The 17,400-nt window shown below is 45.4% G+C and overlaps 1 protein-coding gene across 1 annotated transcript; it reads left to right on the top strand.

The window, feature by feature from the left end:
• Positions 1-3,527: 3,527 nt before the first annotated feature.
• On the top strand, positions 3,528-15,836 carry CMTM6 (CKLF like MARVEL transmembrane domain containing 6). Its single transcript, XM_033165845.1, is given in 4 exon segments — positions 3,528-3,778; positions 13,649-13,671; positions 13,673-13,823; positions 15,546-15,836. Coding segments are annotated over 4 exon segments (585 nt in total). The 5' UTR covers positions 3,528-3,643; the 3' UTR covers positions 15,822-15,836.
• Positions 15,837-17,400: the final 1,564 nt, after the last annotated feature.

Below are 17,400 nucleotides of genomic sequence, written 5' to 3' on the forward strand. Positions count from 1 at the left end.
ATTGTAGAAAAAGTACAGGGAAATTTAGGTCCATATTTTGCAAGGTGAAAAACACACAAGTGGTCCCCCCCCCCCACAAAGCTCCCTTCCAACTCTTTGTACATAACATTAAACCATAGCTTAACGTGTACACTGCTCAGAAATTCCCATAACTCGTCCCTTTCTCCTGCTGCACTGTGGATGAAACAAGCCAGTGTCTGACTTCTGTTTGTCTGATCTTGGGCTTGTGATCTGTTTTCCCCCAAGACATCATGAGAAGTAAACAAGATTTATTTGGGGAAAACAAGCTAGCTTGGATTTGGATGACATGATAAGCCAGACCTGGCTTGTTTTGTCTATGGCACACAGCAGGAGGAGGAGTGGGGAAGAGCACCCTGGGAGTTATTGAGCACCATGCACTGGCACACTAATAATTTGTATTAAACCATAGTTGTTGCATAAATATATACATAAATTCAGAAACAGTGTGACATATCACTTAGTAACAGAAAAATGCACTTGACAAATAACATCTAAATTAGTATTTATTTTCTTTAACTACTGGAATTTCCCCCACCCCCAAAGCATATTCTGTGCTCAGAATGACGTTTTCTTAGAAATAACTGCAGTGCCCAATTACTGTTCATGGTTTGAAATCAAGCCATGCAGGCAAAGGTACAGCCTGCAAATTGTTGAGTCTCACAAAGCACTGTGCATGGAGCTCCACAAGACCTGACAATCTGCTTTGCACAGGGCTTTGTAGCCACTGTGGATCAGCTGTGCCTGAAGTTTTCGTCCAGCTGCATCTTTCCCTGTCTCATTGCTATAATCATATATGGCATCAAATGTAAGGCAGCTAGTGTGACTTGGTGGAAATGGGTTGGCAGACTAAATTGGAACCATGGGCTGGAGGCCCATTGCTAAGGTATAGGATTACAGCCTTAGTCATTAGTTTATATTCCTCAATCATGTAATGACTCTAAAATTAATTTGTTTTATTCTTCTCTCACACACTTGTCATCTCCTTGTTTACACTAGATCCTATCAAGAAAGGGAAGCTTTATTATTTAAATGTAAATTTAAAATAATGCTAAACAAGAGTTTCTCACCTAGTATTGAGGCTGGAGGAAACCCATGCACACACATCCCCACTCATGGGGGGGGGGGGTAAACAACCTGTTTGCAGCAAGTTTCTGCATTTATTTCTTAAACATCCTGCAAATTTCCAGTTTGACCCAATAACTTTCACACAAAAATAAGCTGGTCAGAGAGTATGAGAGATAACTACGAGGAAGGTGTTACCACTTGCTTTACTGTCTTTATGTACAAGTTCAGTCTTGTCTTGTGCATTTTGGCCTGGTGCCCATACCCTTAGGACAGGGGTAGTCAACCTTTTTATACCTAAAGTTAAAGGTAAAGGGACCCCTAACTGTTAGGTCCATTCGCGAACAACTCTGGGGTTGCGGCGCTCATCTCGCTTTACTGGCCAAGGGAGCTGGCATACAGCTTCCGGGTCATGTGGCCAGCATGACTAAGCCACTTCTGGAGAACCAGAGCAGCGCACGGAAACACTGTTTACCTTCCTGCTGGAGCGATACCTATTTATCTACTTGCACATTGACATGCTTTCGAACTGCTAGGTTCGCAGAAGCAGGGACTGAGCAACAGGAGCTCACCCCGTCGCAGGGATTCGAACCGCTGACCTTCTGATCAGCAAGCCTTAGGCTCTGCGGTTTAGACCACAGTGCTACCCGCCTCCCCCATTGCGCCACCTGCGTTATACCTATCGCCCACTAATGCATCTTTCTTGATGGTAAAATTTCCTTACCGTTCACCAGTGCTTGATGGAAGGAGGATTCAGCTTGTGCCATAGAACCCCCTACCGCCCACCTAGAATCCTAAAACACCCACTAGTGGGCGGCAGGGACCAGGTTGACAACCCCTGCCCTAGGTTATCAATTGACATACCTGTACATTAAAATATGTAAGGAAAATGTATTGGTACTTCATATAGATGTCCACAAGGGGGAGGTAGCACACTTTTGAGAAGGCTTAAAGAAAAAAATACTAAAGGTCAAATAATGTAGATTAGATTTCCTGTAACATGTTTTCGGATTCAGATATAATTGTGAGAGTTGGAAGATGCATTGATCCCCATAGCTTTGTGATGCATGACACTAATCTTCTAGTGCTACAGTTCTGCATATTTACCTGGAAGTAAATCACATTAAATTAATGAGGCTTTTGGTTTGAGCAAGTGCAAGAGCGCTTTGTCAAGGTGAACCAGTAGAACTAAAATACAAGTCTGCCAGCTCCAAAAGTTCAAAACTCTACTGTACAGTAGTCACCACAATAAATGGGTCATCCGGAGCCCTTACCCTCTTAACATCTGTGCCACCTCTTAAAGCAGGAGGGGAAACTTTGGCTATTGGTATTTCTCTCCCGTCAGCCTCAACTAGCATGGCCAATGGTTGGGGATGATTATGGGTGAGTTGGAGATCACAACATCTGGAGGGCCCAGGCTTCCCACCCAGGTATTCTGTGCATGATGTTTAGCTACACTGGCAGAAATAGCCATTGCCTGAGGGTCCCTTAAAGAGACTCTTAATCTCAGGGTCTTGGGTTCGAGCCACACTTTGGGCAAAAAGATTCCTGCACTGCAGGGGGGTTGGAGTAGATGGCCCTCGGGATCCCTTTGGATTCAACAATTCTATGAATGGAAAGAGGAAGAGTCATGTTAAACTGCATGTCGGTATCAGGCATAAGTTCTGATAAGAAATATAGAATTGTTGCTGTTAATTGGAGAAGTTTGCTGCTTAACTTTTGTGTGTGTGGTACTGTGGGGATAATAGCTTGATTTGCCAAATGCAGGGGCTCAAAACTCTTCAGAAGTTAACGCCCTGTTTCTTTATCGTCTGTGCCCTGAAACACACCTTGCCATTACTTATATAACCTGCGCTATCCATTAAAAAACACCTTTGCTCTGGTCAGTATGGGGTGGAAACTGTACATTACAAGCAATAAATGTAGTGGGAAAATTCTAAAGTATGGGCTTCTTGAACACAAGCCCACACAAGCTACACCCCTTCTAAGCCTAAGCAACAAAAATAATTCTTTTTTCTTTCTTTACCAAAAGAGCTATAATGGCCTCAACACCAAAAGCCAGCCTTTCCTCTCTTCCCCCTCTGCCTTTGCTTAACATCCATCCTGATTAAGAGTTCAGAGGGACTAAAAAAAAACGTGCTCCTTATTATGTGGCAGCGGGGCTTTGCAGTTTTATGTTAATAATGCAACTTATTTGGGGGGTTCGTCTCTTAGAAGAAGAAAGCCTATTTATTCGGCATGCAGGGAGGACTTGCCAACGGCAAGAGGGCGGCGCTTGAAGCCTGCTCCTCAATGCTTCTGGGCAATAAATGAACAGGGTGAAACGCGTGAGGTGAATTTGGCCGCGGGTCTGAAGCAAAAGGCCCCATTTCTCCTGATAGGCGACCGATTCACCTACTTCCGCGGGAGAAGAAAAAAGGCGGGGAAATTTCGACGGCACACCTCCTCCTTCCTCTAGGCTTTGGCACCCGGCCCTCTCTGGGGACAACTCCCCCTGAAGCTGAAGCGGAGGCCGTCTTTCCCTTTGGTTTTCCTCGCAGGGCCTACTCCTTTCGCGGCCATGGAGAACGGGGCGCCGGTCTACGCCGACACCACCGTCCCCGCCGAGCAGCCGCCGGGGAAGGGCCCCCGCTGCACTGGCTGCACCGCCGACAACTTGGGAGTGAGGCGGCTGGCGCTGAAGGCCTCGCAGCTGGTGAGTCGGCGTGAGGGAGGGCGGGATGGCGGCCCTCCCTTTCCCCTCAGCCAGGGCTTCTTTCCCGCCTTGCCGAGGCTGAGGGAGGGCGGGGATTAAGCACACACACAGCACTGGGGAAAGGGAGGGAGCCAAGCACGGCCAGGCCCACAGCAGCCTCCGTGAGGGGCTTCGGGACTATAGCTAGCCTCTCGACCCGCCTCCCAAGCTCGGATCTCGTGGCGAAGCCGAGAGGAGAGTCCGCCCGAGCTCATGGCGGCGCTGCAGCAGCAGCAGGTGCCGCTTTCTTCGCCTCGGACGAGGAAGGGAGAGCGGCCCTGACGCTTGGCGTCCTCCGAGCTCCGCCCTTGGCTCGCTCGCTGACGGAGTTTTAGGGTCCTCGGGACGTGCTTGGAAGGGGAACCAGCAAACGCTCAGGCCATTTTTTTTCTCAGCTTTGGGGCGCCTGCTGTCGTTGGACTACAACTCCCATCATCCCTGCCGCTGGGCCCGCTAGCTAGGGATGATGGGAGTTGTAGTGCAGCAAGAAGTGTTTCTCAAATGGTCCTTCTACTGTTGTTGGACTACAACTCCCAGCATCCCTTACCGCTAACCCATTAGCTAGGGATGATGGGGGGTTGTAGTGCAGCGAGAAGTGTTCTCAAATGGTCTTCTACTGTTGTTGGACTACAACTCCAGCATCCCTTACCGCTAACCCATTAGCTAGGGATGATGGGAGTTGTAGTGCAGCAAGAAGTGTTTCTCAAATGGTCTTCTACTGTTGTTGGACTACAACTCCCAGCATCCCTTACCGCTAACCCATTAGCTAGGGATGATGGGGGTTGTAGTGCAGCGAGAAGTGTTTCTCAAATGGGGGTGTCTTCTGCCGTTGGACTACAACTCCCACCATCCCTTACTGCTGGGCCCGCTAGCTAGGGATGATGGGAGTTGTAGTCCAACAACAAGTTTGCCCAGTGTTTCTTTAACTGGGGGGGGGTCTCCCGCCGTCGTTGGACTACAACTCTCATCATCTTGGGCTGCTGGAACTGCTAGCTAGGGATAATGGGAATTGTAGTCCAACAACACCCAGGTTTGAGAAACACTGGGCAAACTTTCCTATTGGGGCTGGGTGGGGGAATGCATGGGCACAGTCTGGATTATTGTTAGGGGGAGCAGAACAGAGCTCTCTGTGATGCAATTAGTCAGTTAAGTATTTTTATTTATTGATTTGGGGATGGGCATCTGGCCCCGGCTACTCACAGCGGGGAGTGTGGCACCTTTCTTACAAACACACATCTATAGCATCAGGGATCCCAAGGGCCATCTAACCCAACCCCCTTCAATGCAGGAATCTCTTGCCCAACGTGGGGCTTGAACTAGGTTAGGTTAAGAGTCTCATGCCTGTAACCAACTTCAGCAGCAGTAGAATCACAGAGTCCTAGAATTGTAGGGTTGGAAGGAATCTGGGAGATTTTTACACCCCTTCCCACTAGCCTGCATTTTCCCACCTGAAATGTCTTGTAGACATGTAGCATGGCCTATAATGAAGCTACAATAAAACAATATTTGTTTCCCCGGTAGTGCTTGGCTTCTTAATTGCTACTCTTCCTATGTGCAACATAACCTTGTGGCACCTTGAAGGCTCATTTATGATGGCATTAGCTTTTGTGTACTACCCTGTTTTTCCTAAAATAAGACATAGCCATAAAATAAGCCATAGCAGGATTCTATGCATTTGCGAAATATAAGCCGTTCCCCAAAAATAAGCCATACCCCGAAAATAAGCCATAGTGACGTGGTACCTCCCATTAAAACAACCTGGAGAGGCGTGGCTATGCAGCGTACCGATGCGACGCGGTTAAAATAAGACATCCCCTGAAAATAAGCCATACTGTGTTTTGTTGAGCGAAAAAAAATATAAGACGGTGTCTTATTTTAGGAGAAACACGGTAGAGTGAGTCCATCCACTTCATCAGATGCATGAACTGTTTTCATCGATGGCAGGTATAACACACATATACCGTCATACCTTGGTTCTCGAACAGAATGTGTTTTGGGAGTCCATGTTGACTTCTGGAACTGTCGAAAACCAAGACGTGACTTCCGATTGACTGCAGGAGCATCCTGCAGCCAATGGGAAGCCGTGCCGGATGTTAGGCTTCCGAAAATTGTTCGAAAAGTGGAACACTCACTTCCGGTTGATCATTCGGGAGCCGAAATGTATGAGTTCTGGGGCGTCAACAACCAATGTATGACTGTACATGCCCCCCCCCCAATACCCAGGTGGGTGCATATATAATACACACAAGCATGTCTAATGCACCTGCCAACTAAAGATAACACCTCTTGCATCTAATGAGTCCTCTCTATTCCCAGATTTTATGCTATAATGAATCCATTAGCCTTTAAATTGCCAACTCTCTACATTGTTTTCATGGCTACTGACTAATATGGCTACACCCTTGGAGTTGCTACTTAGTACAGTTTTTGTCTTTATTAAAATTAGTATCTAAGTTGGGAGTGATCTAGATGTTTCTTTTGAAGGCAGCACTTCTGATACAAGTAAACCAGATTTCATCATCACTTGATACACTTTTTGTCACGGGGAAATGCATTCTGCTCCAACTCCAGGCCAGCACAGTAATTTCTATACAGTATTTTACATATATATATAGCTCAGTCAGTAGAGCATGAGACTATTAATCGCTTCGAGCCCCATGTTGGGCAAAAGATTACTGCATTTCAGGACATTGAACTAGTTGACCCTCGAATTCAATAATAATGATGATGATGATGATGATAATAATCTATTATTTATACCCCACCCATCCGGCTGGGTTTCCCCAGCCACTCTGGGTGGCTTCCAACAAAATATTAAAATACAATAGTCCGTCAAAGATTAAAAGCTTCCCTAAACAGGGTTGCCTTCAGATGTCTTCTAAAAGTCTGGTAGTTGTTTTTCTTTGACATCTGGTGGGAGGGCGTTCCAAAGGGCGGGTGCCACTACCCGAGAAGGCTTCTGCCTGGTTCCCTGTAACGTGGCTTCTCGCAGCAAGGGAACCGCCAGAAGGTTCTACGATTCTATGAATTTAAAACATTTTGATACCAGCCTTAATTGAACCACTACAATCTACAGCAGACCACCCCGATACTACACAGCCAGATTATTAACACAGCCACTGCAAATACCTGGGTGAATAGAAGGGTCTTAAGCAATCATCAAAAGCACATCAAAATGCTTTTCTTTAGAGGGGAGGTGATCCACAGGCTGGGGTGCACCAAACTGGAACAGCTCCTCCCCGGGGTTTTCAGTACAAATGCCAGCAGGGCCTCATGCAGAGATCTTAGCATATTTGTGTGGGAAGGCTGTTCCTGGAGAGATTAGTACACGTCTTATGCATTCATCTTTAAATATTTGATGAAAACTTTTAATACCACCATCAATTAAGGAAAAAAATAATTCTGTAATAGCTGGTAATCTGCAACAATAGTTTTATGTGGCTTTATGGTATATATAATTGTTGTAAACTGCTTTAATATTCTCCCCACCCCGAAATCGTGATATGTTATGTATGTTTTGAAAATCAGTAAGGACAGGCCTGTATAGGAGAAGTTGTTCTTTCGAATATCCAGCTCCCAATTGTTACAGCTTTAAACAAAAAACCTCATACTTGGGCTTGGTGATAAATTGGCAGCTGTTGCAGTTCTTTCAGAAGTGATAACGCATGCTTGCATTAAGATTGCCCTCCTCATCTACTGCGTTTTGCAGTTCCTTTTAAGGGCAGCCCCACACAGAGTAGGTTACAGTAATCTAGTCTTCATAGAATTCTAGTGTTGGAAGGGACCACGAGGGTAATCTGGTCCAACCCCATGCAATGCAGGATTAAGAGACGCATGCTCTACTCACTGACTGAGCAATCCCAACTGGTAACCAATTCTTGGGCCACTGTTGTCAGGTTTTGTCGGGCTATCCCACCAGCTGAAGCTGATAGAAGACACTTTTAGTCACTGTGGCCACTTGGGTCACTGAAGCCCAACGCCGAGGGCCTTCTGGCAGTTCCCTACAGGGAACCAGGCAGCGGGCCTTCTTGGTAGTGGCGCCCGCCCTGTGGAACACCCTCCCATCAGATGTCAGAGATAAAGAACTACCTGACGTTTAGAACAGTGTTTTTCAACCTTTTTTGGGCAAAGGCACACTTGTTTCATGAAAAAAATCACGAGGCACACCACCATTAGAAAATGTTAAAAAAATTAACTCTGTGCCTATATTGACTATATATAAAGTAATTCTCTTTAATAGGAATCAAATAAACACAAATAAAGTATTTTATATTACTTTATTATGAAGTAAGTAAACAGAAATTCTTCTCTCCGCTGCTGCGCACACTGTGCTCGGGCGGGAAGGAAGTCGGAAGATGATGTCAAAAAACCCACCCCCCATACCCAGGACACAGTCGCGCCCACAAAAGAAAAAAGATTTTTTTATGGAAAATTCCAAGAAAATACACGTCCTTAATAGTCTTAAGCCAATTTCAGGCTATGTTCACTTCACTTGCCAAACTGCACTCCCACTGAACCGCAAAAGGAGGGCTGCAACCATCATAAACGCAAGTTTCCAGCATCCATGCTGGCAGCTTATGGAGGGGGCGGGGAAGGGCCCACGTCAAAGCGACGGCAAGGAGGAAAATAATACTATTATACCGACACCCTGTATCAACGCAAAAGATTTCGCCTAGTTTTTCTGTCAATCTAATTGGATGTTATAGCCGAGATACTCAAAGCAATTAATTTAAAAAAACCCGCATAGGAAGCGCACTTCACATACTTCGGGGCACAAAAGTTTAAGCAGGCGCGTGTAGAAGGAGAAAGGGGAAGGCCGCCGCTCCCTTTATTAGAGGCTCCTGGAAAGCGCGCCAATGAGCAGGCAGCCGGCAGAGAAGAGCAAGCAGCGGTAACTGCCCTTCACGCCCTCCGGCGCCGCTTCTCCGCCCTCGCACCGCCCTCCCTCTGCCGACGGCTCCGCCAAACGCACGGCCGCGGTGCCGCCCTCGCGGCTTCTTCCCTCGACCAGCCCGCCCATCTCATCGCTGCCGAAGGCGAGCGAAGCAGCCCTGGGCGCCGCCATCTTTGGCGCCGCCTCCATTTTGCCCGCGCAGCGTCAGTAGCGCCGAAGGGAGGGAAAACAAACCCCGCCAGGTCCAGCCACAAGCCCCGCCCGCGTTACCCCGAGGGGAGTCCCCTCCTAGGCGCCGCGAATTTAGCTAAGCGGGGCCTCGAAAAGAGCCAAAGAGAGTCGCTGCGGTCTCTTCTCCACCCGCGCCACTCACCTCCACCGTAACGGCCATACCGCGACATCTGCACCCAAGTAGGGGGGGAAATCCCAACCGTCTCCACGGCACACTAGGCAACATCTCGCGGCACACTAGTGTGCCGCGGAACAGTGGTTGAAAAACACTGGTTTAGAAGACATCTGCAGCCCTGTTTAGGGAAGTTTTTAATGTGTGATATTTTAATGTATTTTTAATCTTTGTTGGAAGCTGCCCAGAGTGGCTGGGGAAACCCAGCCAGATGGGCGGGGTACAAATAAATTATTCTTATTATTATTATTAATTAGGCCTCCGGTCACAGTGATAGATCTAGAACAGGCATAGGCAAACTCTGGCCCTCCAGGTGTTTGGGACTACAATTCCCTAGCTAACAGAACCAGTGGTCCGGGATGATGGGAATTGTAGTCCCAAACATATGGAGGGCCAGAGTTTGCTATGCCTGATCTAGAAGCTGGTTCAGTAAGATACCAGGGTCAATGGTATCAAAAGCCCCTGGAAGATAAAGAAGTGTTGCACTCCCCTCCCCACCAGCCGCCTTGTTCTAATAAGGGAAATCTGGCAGGTCAACCAAGACTGATCCAGTTCTGAAACCAGGCTAGATTAGAAGTCTTCCATAAGTGAATATTGGAAATAATAGGAAGGCTATTACTCTACCACATGATTATGTTCCTGTGCAGCAAGACCCCACCCTCGAGACCATGGCTGGGAGGGTAGGGATTGGATATCATCTGGGAAGTTCGCAGTTGTCATGAAGCACTAGGCTACACGGTGCGGTACAAATGACAGAGTTTCCAGCTCTGGGGATTTCAGATGTGTCTCAAAGGACACTTCTTTTAAACTTCAAAACAACAAGCTCCCATGCACCCCAAAGCCAGGCAAATCAAAAGGTGAGGTTCCCCACCCTAAATATATTAACATAAACCCTTTTATGTATAGGGCAAATGCAGCCCATCCTTGTCCCCCATGTAGAAATACACTAAGTGCCTGACCTAGTTGCCGCCTAAAAATGTGATTCTGGTGCCTAAAATTTTGAGCTGCTTCTTCAGCTCTGTGCAGCGCTCATAACTTGAATTTGGTTTGTTGGCTTCTGAACAATTTGTTACTGGTGACGCTTTGCTGTCCTGTTTTGTCCATCAGCAATTGTTTGTAGATAAATAGCGATGGCATGTGGTTCGTTTTGCAATGTGGTTATTAGGCAATTTAAGCAACTAGTTCATTCTCTTTTCTCCCACCCCACACCCCTGCTTCCGGGTCTTGCTTAGTGCATTTGCCACCACATTGCCGTGGTGTTTCTGCATGTCCCTCTTTCTGTGGCTTAAATTTTAAATAAACTTGCATGGTCTCAATATAGCTGCCTTTTGGAGGAAATTGGTAGATGGAGGTCATTTCCCAAGTTTGAGAACTTACAAAGTAAATAAATGAAAGCCAACAGCGCACTTTGAAAGGGGAAACCCATCTGTTAGATTTTGTGTTGTTTTTTTTAATTACATTTGAGAGAATGGAATATTCCCATTACAGTAAGATACCAGAATCAAAATGACTTAACAAGCTAATAATCCCGCAATACTGCGGTGGTTTCAGATTTAAACTTTGTGTTCACTTTGATTTTTTTTATTTAGTGGTAGAAGGAAAGCCACGGTCATTTCACCATGAAATGCAAAGTATTTGCTACCTTTGGACACAGTCTGTAAGGAAAAGTCTTATTTGTTTTTCATGACATATACACTGTATAAAGCAGTGACATTTCTTTTGAAATGTCTACCTTCCAGGGTATGTCCCTTTAAAACTTACAGCCTCTCTGGTCGCCCTTACTTCCAACCAACCAAACTACATAACTCCCCCCATGAGTGCACAATGCTCTGAGCAGACCATACTCCATCTAGCAGTAACAGAGCAAGCAATTTTTATATAAAAAATTAACACCTAACCAGCCTAATCTCCTGGCTCCTAACGGTGTTAAGAACACCTTCCTAACTAGCAGCAGCTCAGCCAATTACCGGTAGTTGCACTGGGCAGTTTGTCACTCAAGGCCTCCTAGGTGCAAACTTCCTAAGTATGGAATATTGTCCCCAGATTTCTATGTCCCTACAGGATGCTGCATCCAGGTTTTTAAGCAGAGGTCAGATGGTCATCTGCCATGGATGCTTTAGCTGAGATTCCTGAATAGCAGGGGGCTGGACAAGGACGACCCTTGGGGTCCTTTCCAACTCTACGATTCTGTGATTCTATGTTGACTCTACATTGGGTGACACTACCTGTCAACAGAACCGTCTCCCAACAAACAATCTTCGGTTGTTGATGACTTCTTGGGTTTTTGCTTTGCTTTCGCAAGCAGAAATTTTGTTCTAAATTGCAAGATTGAATACTACCAGGGAGAAAAAGCCATTGACGCTGTATATGGTGTAATCACTTCTTATCGGGTGGTATGAAAGTGTTATTGGTTTTGCACATGGTATAACTAACCGTGGTACATGTAAATTCATTTCCATAACCAATACTGTTTGCATATTACCAGGAAATTAATTTACTGCACCATACACATGGTGTATGATGATGTGTGACCATATCAGTGCTTCCTAGCAGGAATTAGTAGGTATTGTACTTCTCACTAGCCCTTCCAAAGCCAAAACCTGACTGCAGAGAACTGTACATCAAGCATGGGCTTGGCATACTGGAGAGGAATATAGGAAGCGGTGCCATATGAGGTCAAACCACTGGTCTATTTAGCACCATATCATTCACATGGACTGGCAACAGCTCACCAGGGTATCTCTCCTGGCCCTACATGGGCATTCCACGGATTGAAGCTTTGACCTTTTGCATTTCAAGCTTGTACTTTACAACTGAGCCCTGGCTCTTTGTGAGGCAGTGCTCAGCTGGTAGGTGGGTAATATACATGAAAACTGATTATTTTTTAGCTGGAAGAGCCTAGTAGTGAGCATCTGTGCTTTTCACAAGCTTAATTGAGCTTACAGTTGGCAGGTAGTTTTGGCATCCTCCAAGTATACTGCTGGATGAAGGATCTGCACTCATACATACTCAGACAGCTCTGATAACTTGTCAAGAGATGGAACCAATAAAATTGGTTGTGTGCATGAGGCTTCTTCATCAGTTCCATTTCTATCTACATGGACAAAGGTGAATTAATTATGTCACTGCTGCTGCTAATTTTAAGCCACATTAACGAGCAAGAAATTGGAAGCTTGCATTCTAGGAAGAACATTTGAGAGCAATCATCCATGTGCATTGATTTCTTGAGAATATCTGCTGTTGCTTCAGTCATAGCATCACTAATCAGGGCTGGGAAAATTTCAGTCCTATGCTGGAGTATCTTACTTTGATACTATAAGCTTGATGCTTAGTAGTAATTGGATATGGATATTTTCATGCCCTCTTCTGTGCCATTGAAATATGTGTCAAGTAGAAAGAATTGATCCATTCTAGAATTTCACCAGATTCCAGATTACTTTGCACATTTATTGTGCAAGGCCAATTGATGTTATTTCTATGTAGGCTTGGATTTAATCACCTACAGTAAGTCTGTTTTGAGGCAGAGCTGTTGGACAATTCATACGTGCTTCTTTTTGTTGCTGTGCAGCAGTAATTGCTGGTATTTAAATAAAGAGCGCAAAAACTGAAAGTAAAACAAAGCAGGAGTCATATTGTCCCCTGTTCCCTCAGCAATCGAGAGACAAAGGAAAGAGGCAGTCAGGAAATGGACTGCAGGGAGATAGACAATAAGTGGAAGAATTAATATGCAGCTGACTTCTGGAAATGATGAGAATCTGGAGCAGTGTGGCATTGCCCAGGTGTTCTTGGAAAGACATGTGAATGTCACTTTGCTTTGTTTTCAGATAAATCTTAGAAACTCTCCTGTGACTTAAAAATACAGTCATACCTCATGTTGTGTTTGCTGCGGGTTGCGAACGGTGCGGGTTACGAACACCCCAAACCCGGAAGTACTGGAATGGGTTACTTCCGAGTTCGGGGGTTCGCAAATGCGCAGATGTGTCAAATGACGTCATGCGCAGATGCGCCGAATCGCAACCCGCACGTGCGCAGAAGCGGCGCTGCGGGTTGCAGACTGCTCATGATGCGAACGGGGCTCTGGAACGGATCCCGTTCGCATCCAGAGGTACCACTGTATTGTCAAAATAGACCAAGAATTGCCTGCAGTGGAGCTTCTTATTCCCAAGAACATGCATTGCAAAACTGGCCGGCAACCACATGCCATCATATTTAGTTTTCTGCACCTTTGAGGTACTTTGCAATTTGCCCCTACAGTTGCCGGGGAAATGGACGGTTTACTGCAAACGAGAAGCATGCTAGCGTGTGTGGCTCAAATGTCTCTGGTTCAGCTTAAGTCCTGTGAAATGGGAACTTTTAAAGAACATTTCTCACAAAGTTGCAGCAGATAAGATTGTAAAGCATTCTAGATCTTAAAAGTGTTTTCATAAACATAGTGCTTGAGTCGCGGTAACACCATGCAATCTGCCAACTGCCTTCCTGCTGAAGGGAGGTTCTAACAGCCAGTGTTTTTTTTTTTCTCTTTCTTCTCCAACAGGCCCTGTCCTTCCTAGCCTTCTTGTGAAGAAATTGTGCAACATTGCAGCAATTGCGGTGGCCTTTACTTCTTTGAATTTGTCAGCTGCAGTGCCTTCCTCTTGAATATCCCAATCCTGGTTACATATTGCACTTCTTTGTACGAGAGGACAGGGAAGGAAAAAGTAGCAACTGTGGTAAAGGGAGCCGCTTTTTATATATGTTATGAATATCATAATTTTTAATAGCCATAGGCATGCTCAGGATTAGTCAACATGGCCTTGCCTCAGCGCTTGGAGGAGCCTGGAAAAGTTGCAATTAGGAAAATCCAAACTTGTATTGGCAACTTAAACATGTCATGCTAATTTACTGAGAATTTCAACTGGTGGGCAGGGCATAGAACCTGTCCGACAAGGAACAGTGATGGCAGCTTATGTTTACAGGGTCTATTGCCACCACCCCAGGGGGTTACCTGTGGAACAGTGACGCTGCTAGGATGACTAGGCGAGATGTGTAAAGGGTAAAGGGACCCCTGATAGTTAAGTCCAGTCGTGAACGACTCTGGGGTTGCGGCGCTCATCTCGCTTTACTGGCCAAGGGAGCCAACGTTCGTCTGCAGACAGTTTTTCCGGGCCGTGTGGCTAGCATGACTAAGCCACTTCTGGCAAAACTAGAGCAGCACACGGAAACGCCTTTTACCTTCCCACTGGGGCAGTACCTATTTATCTACTTGCACTTTTTGGCGTGCTTTCGAACTGCTAGGTTGGCAGGAGCTGGGACCGAGCAACGGCAGCTCACCCCGTTGCGGAGGTTCGAACCGCCGACCTTCCGACCGGCAAGCCCTAGGCTCAGTGGTTTAGACCACAGAGCCACCCGCGTCCCAGGTGAGATGTGTAGCAGTGCCAATATTAAGGGTGGGGATCCTTTTTCAACTCAAGGACCACTTTGCTTTCTGGGTTAATCTTCCAGGAGCTACATGTTAGCGGATGGCGTGGCTAGAGATAAATGTGGGTGGAGCAACAGATGTGGCCTTTGCACAGTAGGCGACATTCCAGGGGCTTCTGATGTACACACCCGCCACCCTTCATTCAGGCAAGCAAGCAAGACACATTACAGTTCAAAGACACATTCCAACCAGGCAAAAGCCCCAAAGGCAGGCAGGAAAACTAGAGAGGACGGGGGTATGGTCTGGGAAGCAGGCATTTCATTTTGCAACCCGTACCTAAGGTTCTCCACTCTCTGCTTTACAAGTCAAGCATGTGTCATGTTCCTTTGTTTGCATGGGTTTACAAAAGCCTTTTTTTAATCTCCAGAGGTTACCAGTTAAGATGCATTTAAACATCTTGGTATGCTTTAGTAGTATGCTTTATTACCATGCATCACTAGTACACATTTTTCACATCCAAGCTTCCCTTTGACATTTTCCTAATGAATACCATCAGCACTGAAGTTTTTGCTTTCCAATTTTCTCTGCTTGGTTTTGGTGTCTATATTTACCTTTGCAGTTGGTGGAAGAGATTCTGTAGAGCATTTACAGTTAAAATAATTGGAGGGCAAGAGGGGCTTTACTTTGAAAGGAAGCACGGCAAACTGGTCACAGTGGCACACTTTGAGTTGGGTGAATGCAGTTTCAAACTGCACTCAGCCACAAATGTACTGAGTTGCCCGGAGCAAGTCATTAGCTCCTGACTTCACTTTCCATCTGTAAAATGGGAGTAATAGTGATCTCGCTTGGCAGGTTTCTTTGAGGGACAACAAAGTAAAGGATGAGGCATTTTGTGCATCAAAAGTGCAGTAGTACTAGATTATAGAAATGTTTATACGCATTATAATTTTTATTGTGTGCTAGGAATGAGGAGCAAAAAAACAAAGAACAAATGATAGTTCTGAAGCTACCTTTCACTTTCCCCCTTTTGTAGGATTTCTTGATTGTTTCAGTAGTGACGGTCTTCTTCCTACTAGCTTCAATTGTGTTTGCTGCAACCAACGATAATACACCCCCCGAAAGCGCTGCTATTGTAAGTACATGGCCCTTTGCTCCTCATTATTTGTGTTCGATATCTGGTGTGTGGAATCAATTTTGCATTTTCAGGCCTTCCCTTCTGCATGTACAGGAAGATGTGGCACAGGTGATGCAAAAAGAACGCAGTAGGATGCTGCTGTTAAGACCTAGTGAAAAAGTTGCTGTGGAATAACTTTAAGAGTCAGTTGAAAATTGCTTCATTCCTCGCATGTGGCTTCCCCTCTGCCTGAAGCCTCTGATTACCTGGCCCATTTGGGAAGGAAAACTCTTGTGCATCTTGTCCATCTGGTAGTCTGGTGTTATTTTTAAATTGGTGTTCATTACATACTTGTCTTTCCCCTTTCTTTCTACAGGGGATCTAGTAACAAAAGAAAAATATCAGTGCCCTCAGGTCATTTTATGAGTTATGTTATCCAGGGCTGACAACTTAAGATGTGGGCAATGGTTTTCTTCAGACAGCCTAAAGTCTAGATTGGGGCTCGTTGATGCTAGGGGGAAATTCACCCCATCTTGATTTTGTATGTGAAATGATGAATACCACTAGTTGTTTTTTCCAGCCTGCACCACGACATCATGTCTGAATCCCAGTTGTTTTCTTGTGCTAAAATGAGGACCTCTGAGAATGATTACTACTATTGCCATGATGTCCCTTCAGTGCTACTGATGGTTCCCATTTGAACAAAGGTTGTGCTAGTTATAAATTTTCTACTAGGTCATTCCCCTCCTAGTTTCCTCTTGCCGTTTAAATAAAACGTTTAGCCTTGGTGTTCTTATCACTTTCCTTTAATGGTTCTTCCCCTTTCTTCTTCTTAATAATTTTCCACAGCCCACATCCGGTGCACACCCATCTGGATGTGCGCCAGACTGCTGCACCACGCTTTAAATCTAAGCTTGCCCCCAAAGTGCATATCATTATCATAGCCAAGTATTCATGAGAAGATGATAATGCAGACAGGATGCACGAAGCTTTTGACAGGTGCTCCAAATGAAATAATGTGTTGAAGGGATGTGCACTGGCAGAAGCACAGAATGCACTTGAGGACAATAAATACAATGGAAATGCAGCACTGCAGGTAGCAAAAACAAAACAAAACAAACCAATGCTTTCAGACTAGCTCAACATACGCCAGATGCACTGTGCTGTTGAGCTGGAGGGTGCAAAGTTGGTACTCTGCTTTGGGAAGTTAGTAGTGTTTGCATTTGGAAAAGAGCTTCTAAATGGCACGACGTTATTGGTAGTTACAGGTTTTTGTTATATTCTTTGAATTAGGTTAATTATATGTTTAAGAATGTAAGTGTTTAAGATATTAGTTTATAGAAACTGCTAGAGATTGTTAAGGAAATGGAATGCAGATTGGGGAGGGGCCGAGGGAGGTCTCATAGAATGTGATTGTAAGCTATATATGTAAGAAGAACTTATTGTTCTCTTTCTTTTTCATCTTTTATCTTTTGTATAAAATGTTGCGTGATGTTATCTTTTTATAATCTTACAAAACCAATAAAATTAAAAAACAACAACTAAATGGCACGACGTCATTACAGCAGCGTAGAGCCAGACACTTTTCTTCAGCTCACACTTCATCAGACCGTGCAATGTATGGCTGTGTTGGGATTGCCAAAGCTGGGGGCTGCCCCAAAACTGTGACTTGGTAGGCCTAACAAATTTCAGTGAGATGGGGGCAAGTATGTAGTCTCTGAACCTAAGGGGAGAAAACCTGTACTGTACTTGGCGCTCACATGGTGGGAGATTT

Source organism: Lacerta agilis, chromosome 12 (genome assembly GCF_009819535.1).
Source record: "Lacerta agilis isolate rLacAgi1 chromosome 12, rLacAgi1.pri, whole genome shotgun sequence".
NCBI lineage: Eukaryota > Metazoa > Chordata > Lepidosauria > Squamata > Lacertidae > Lacerta > Lacerta agilis.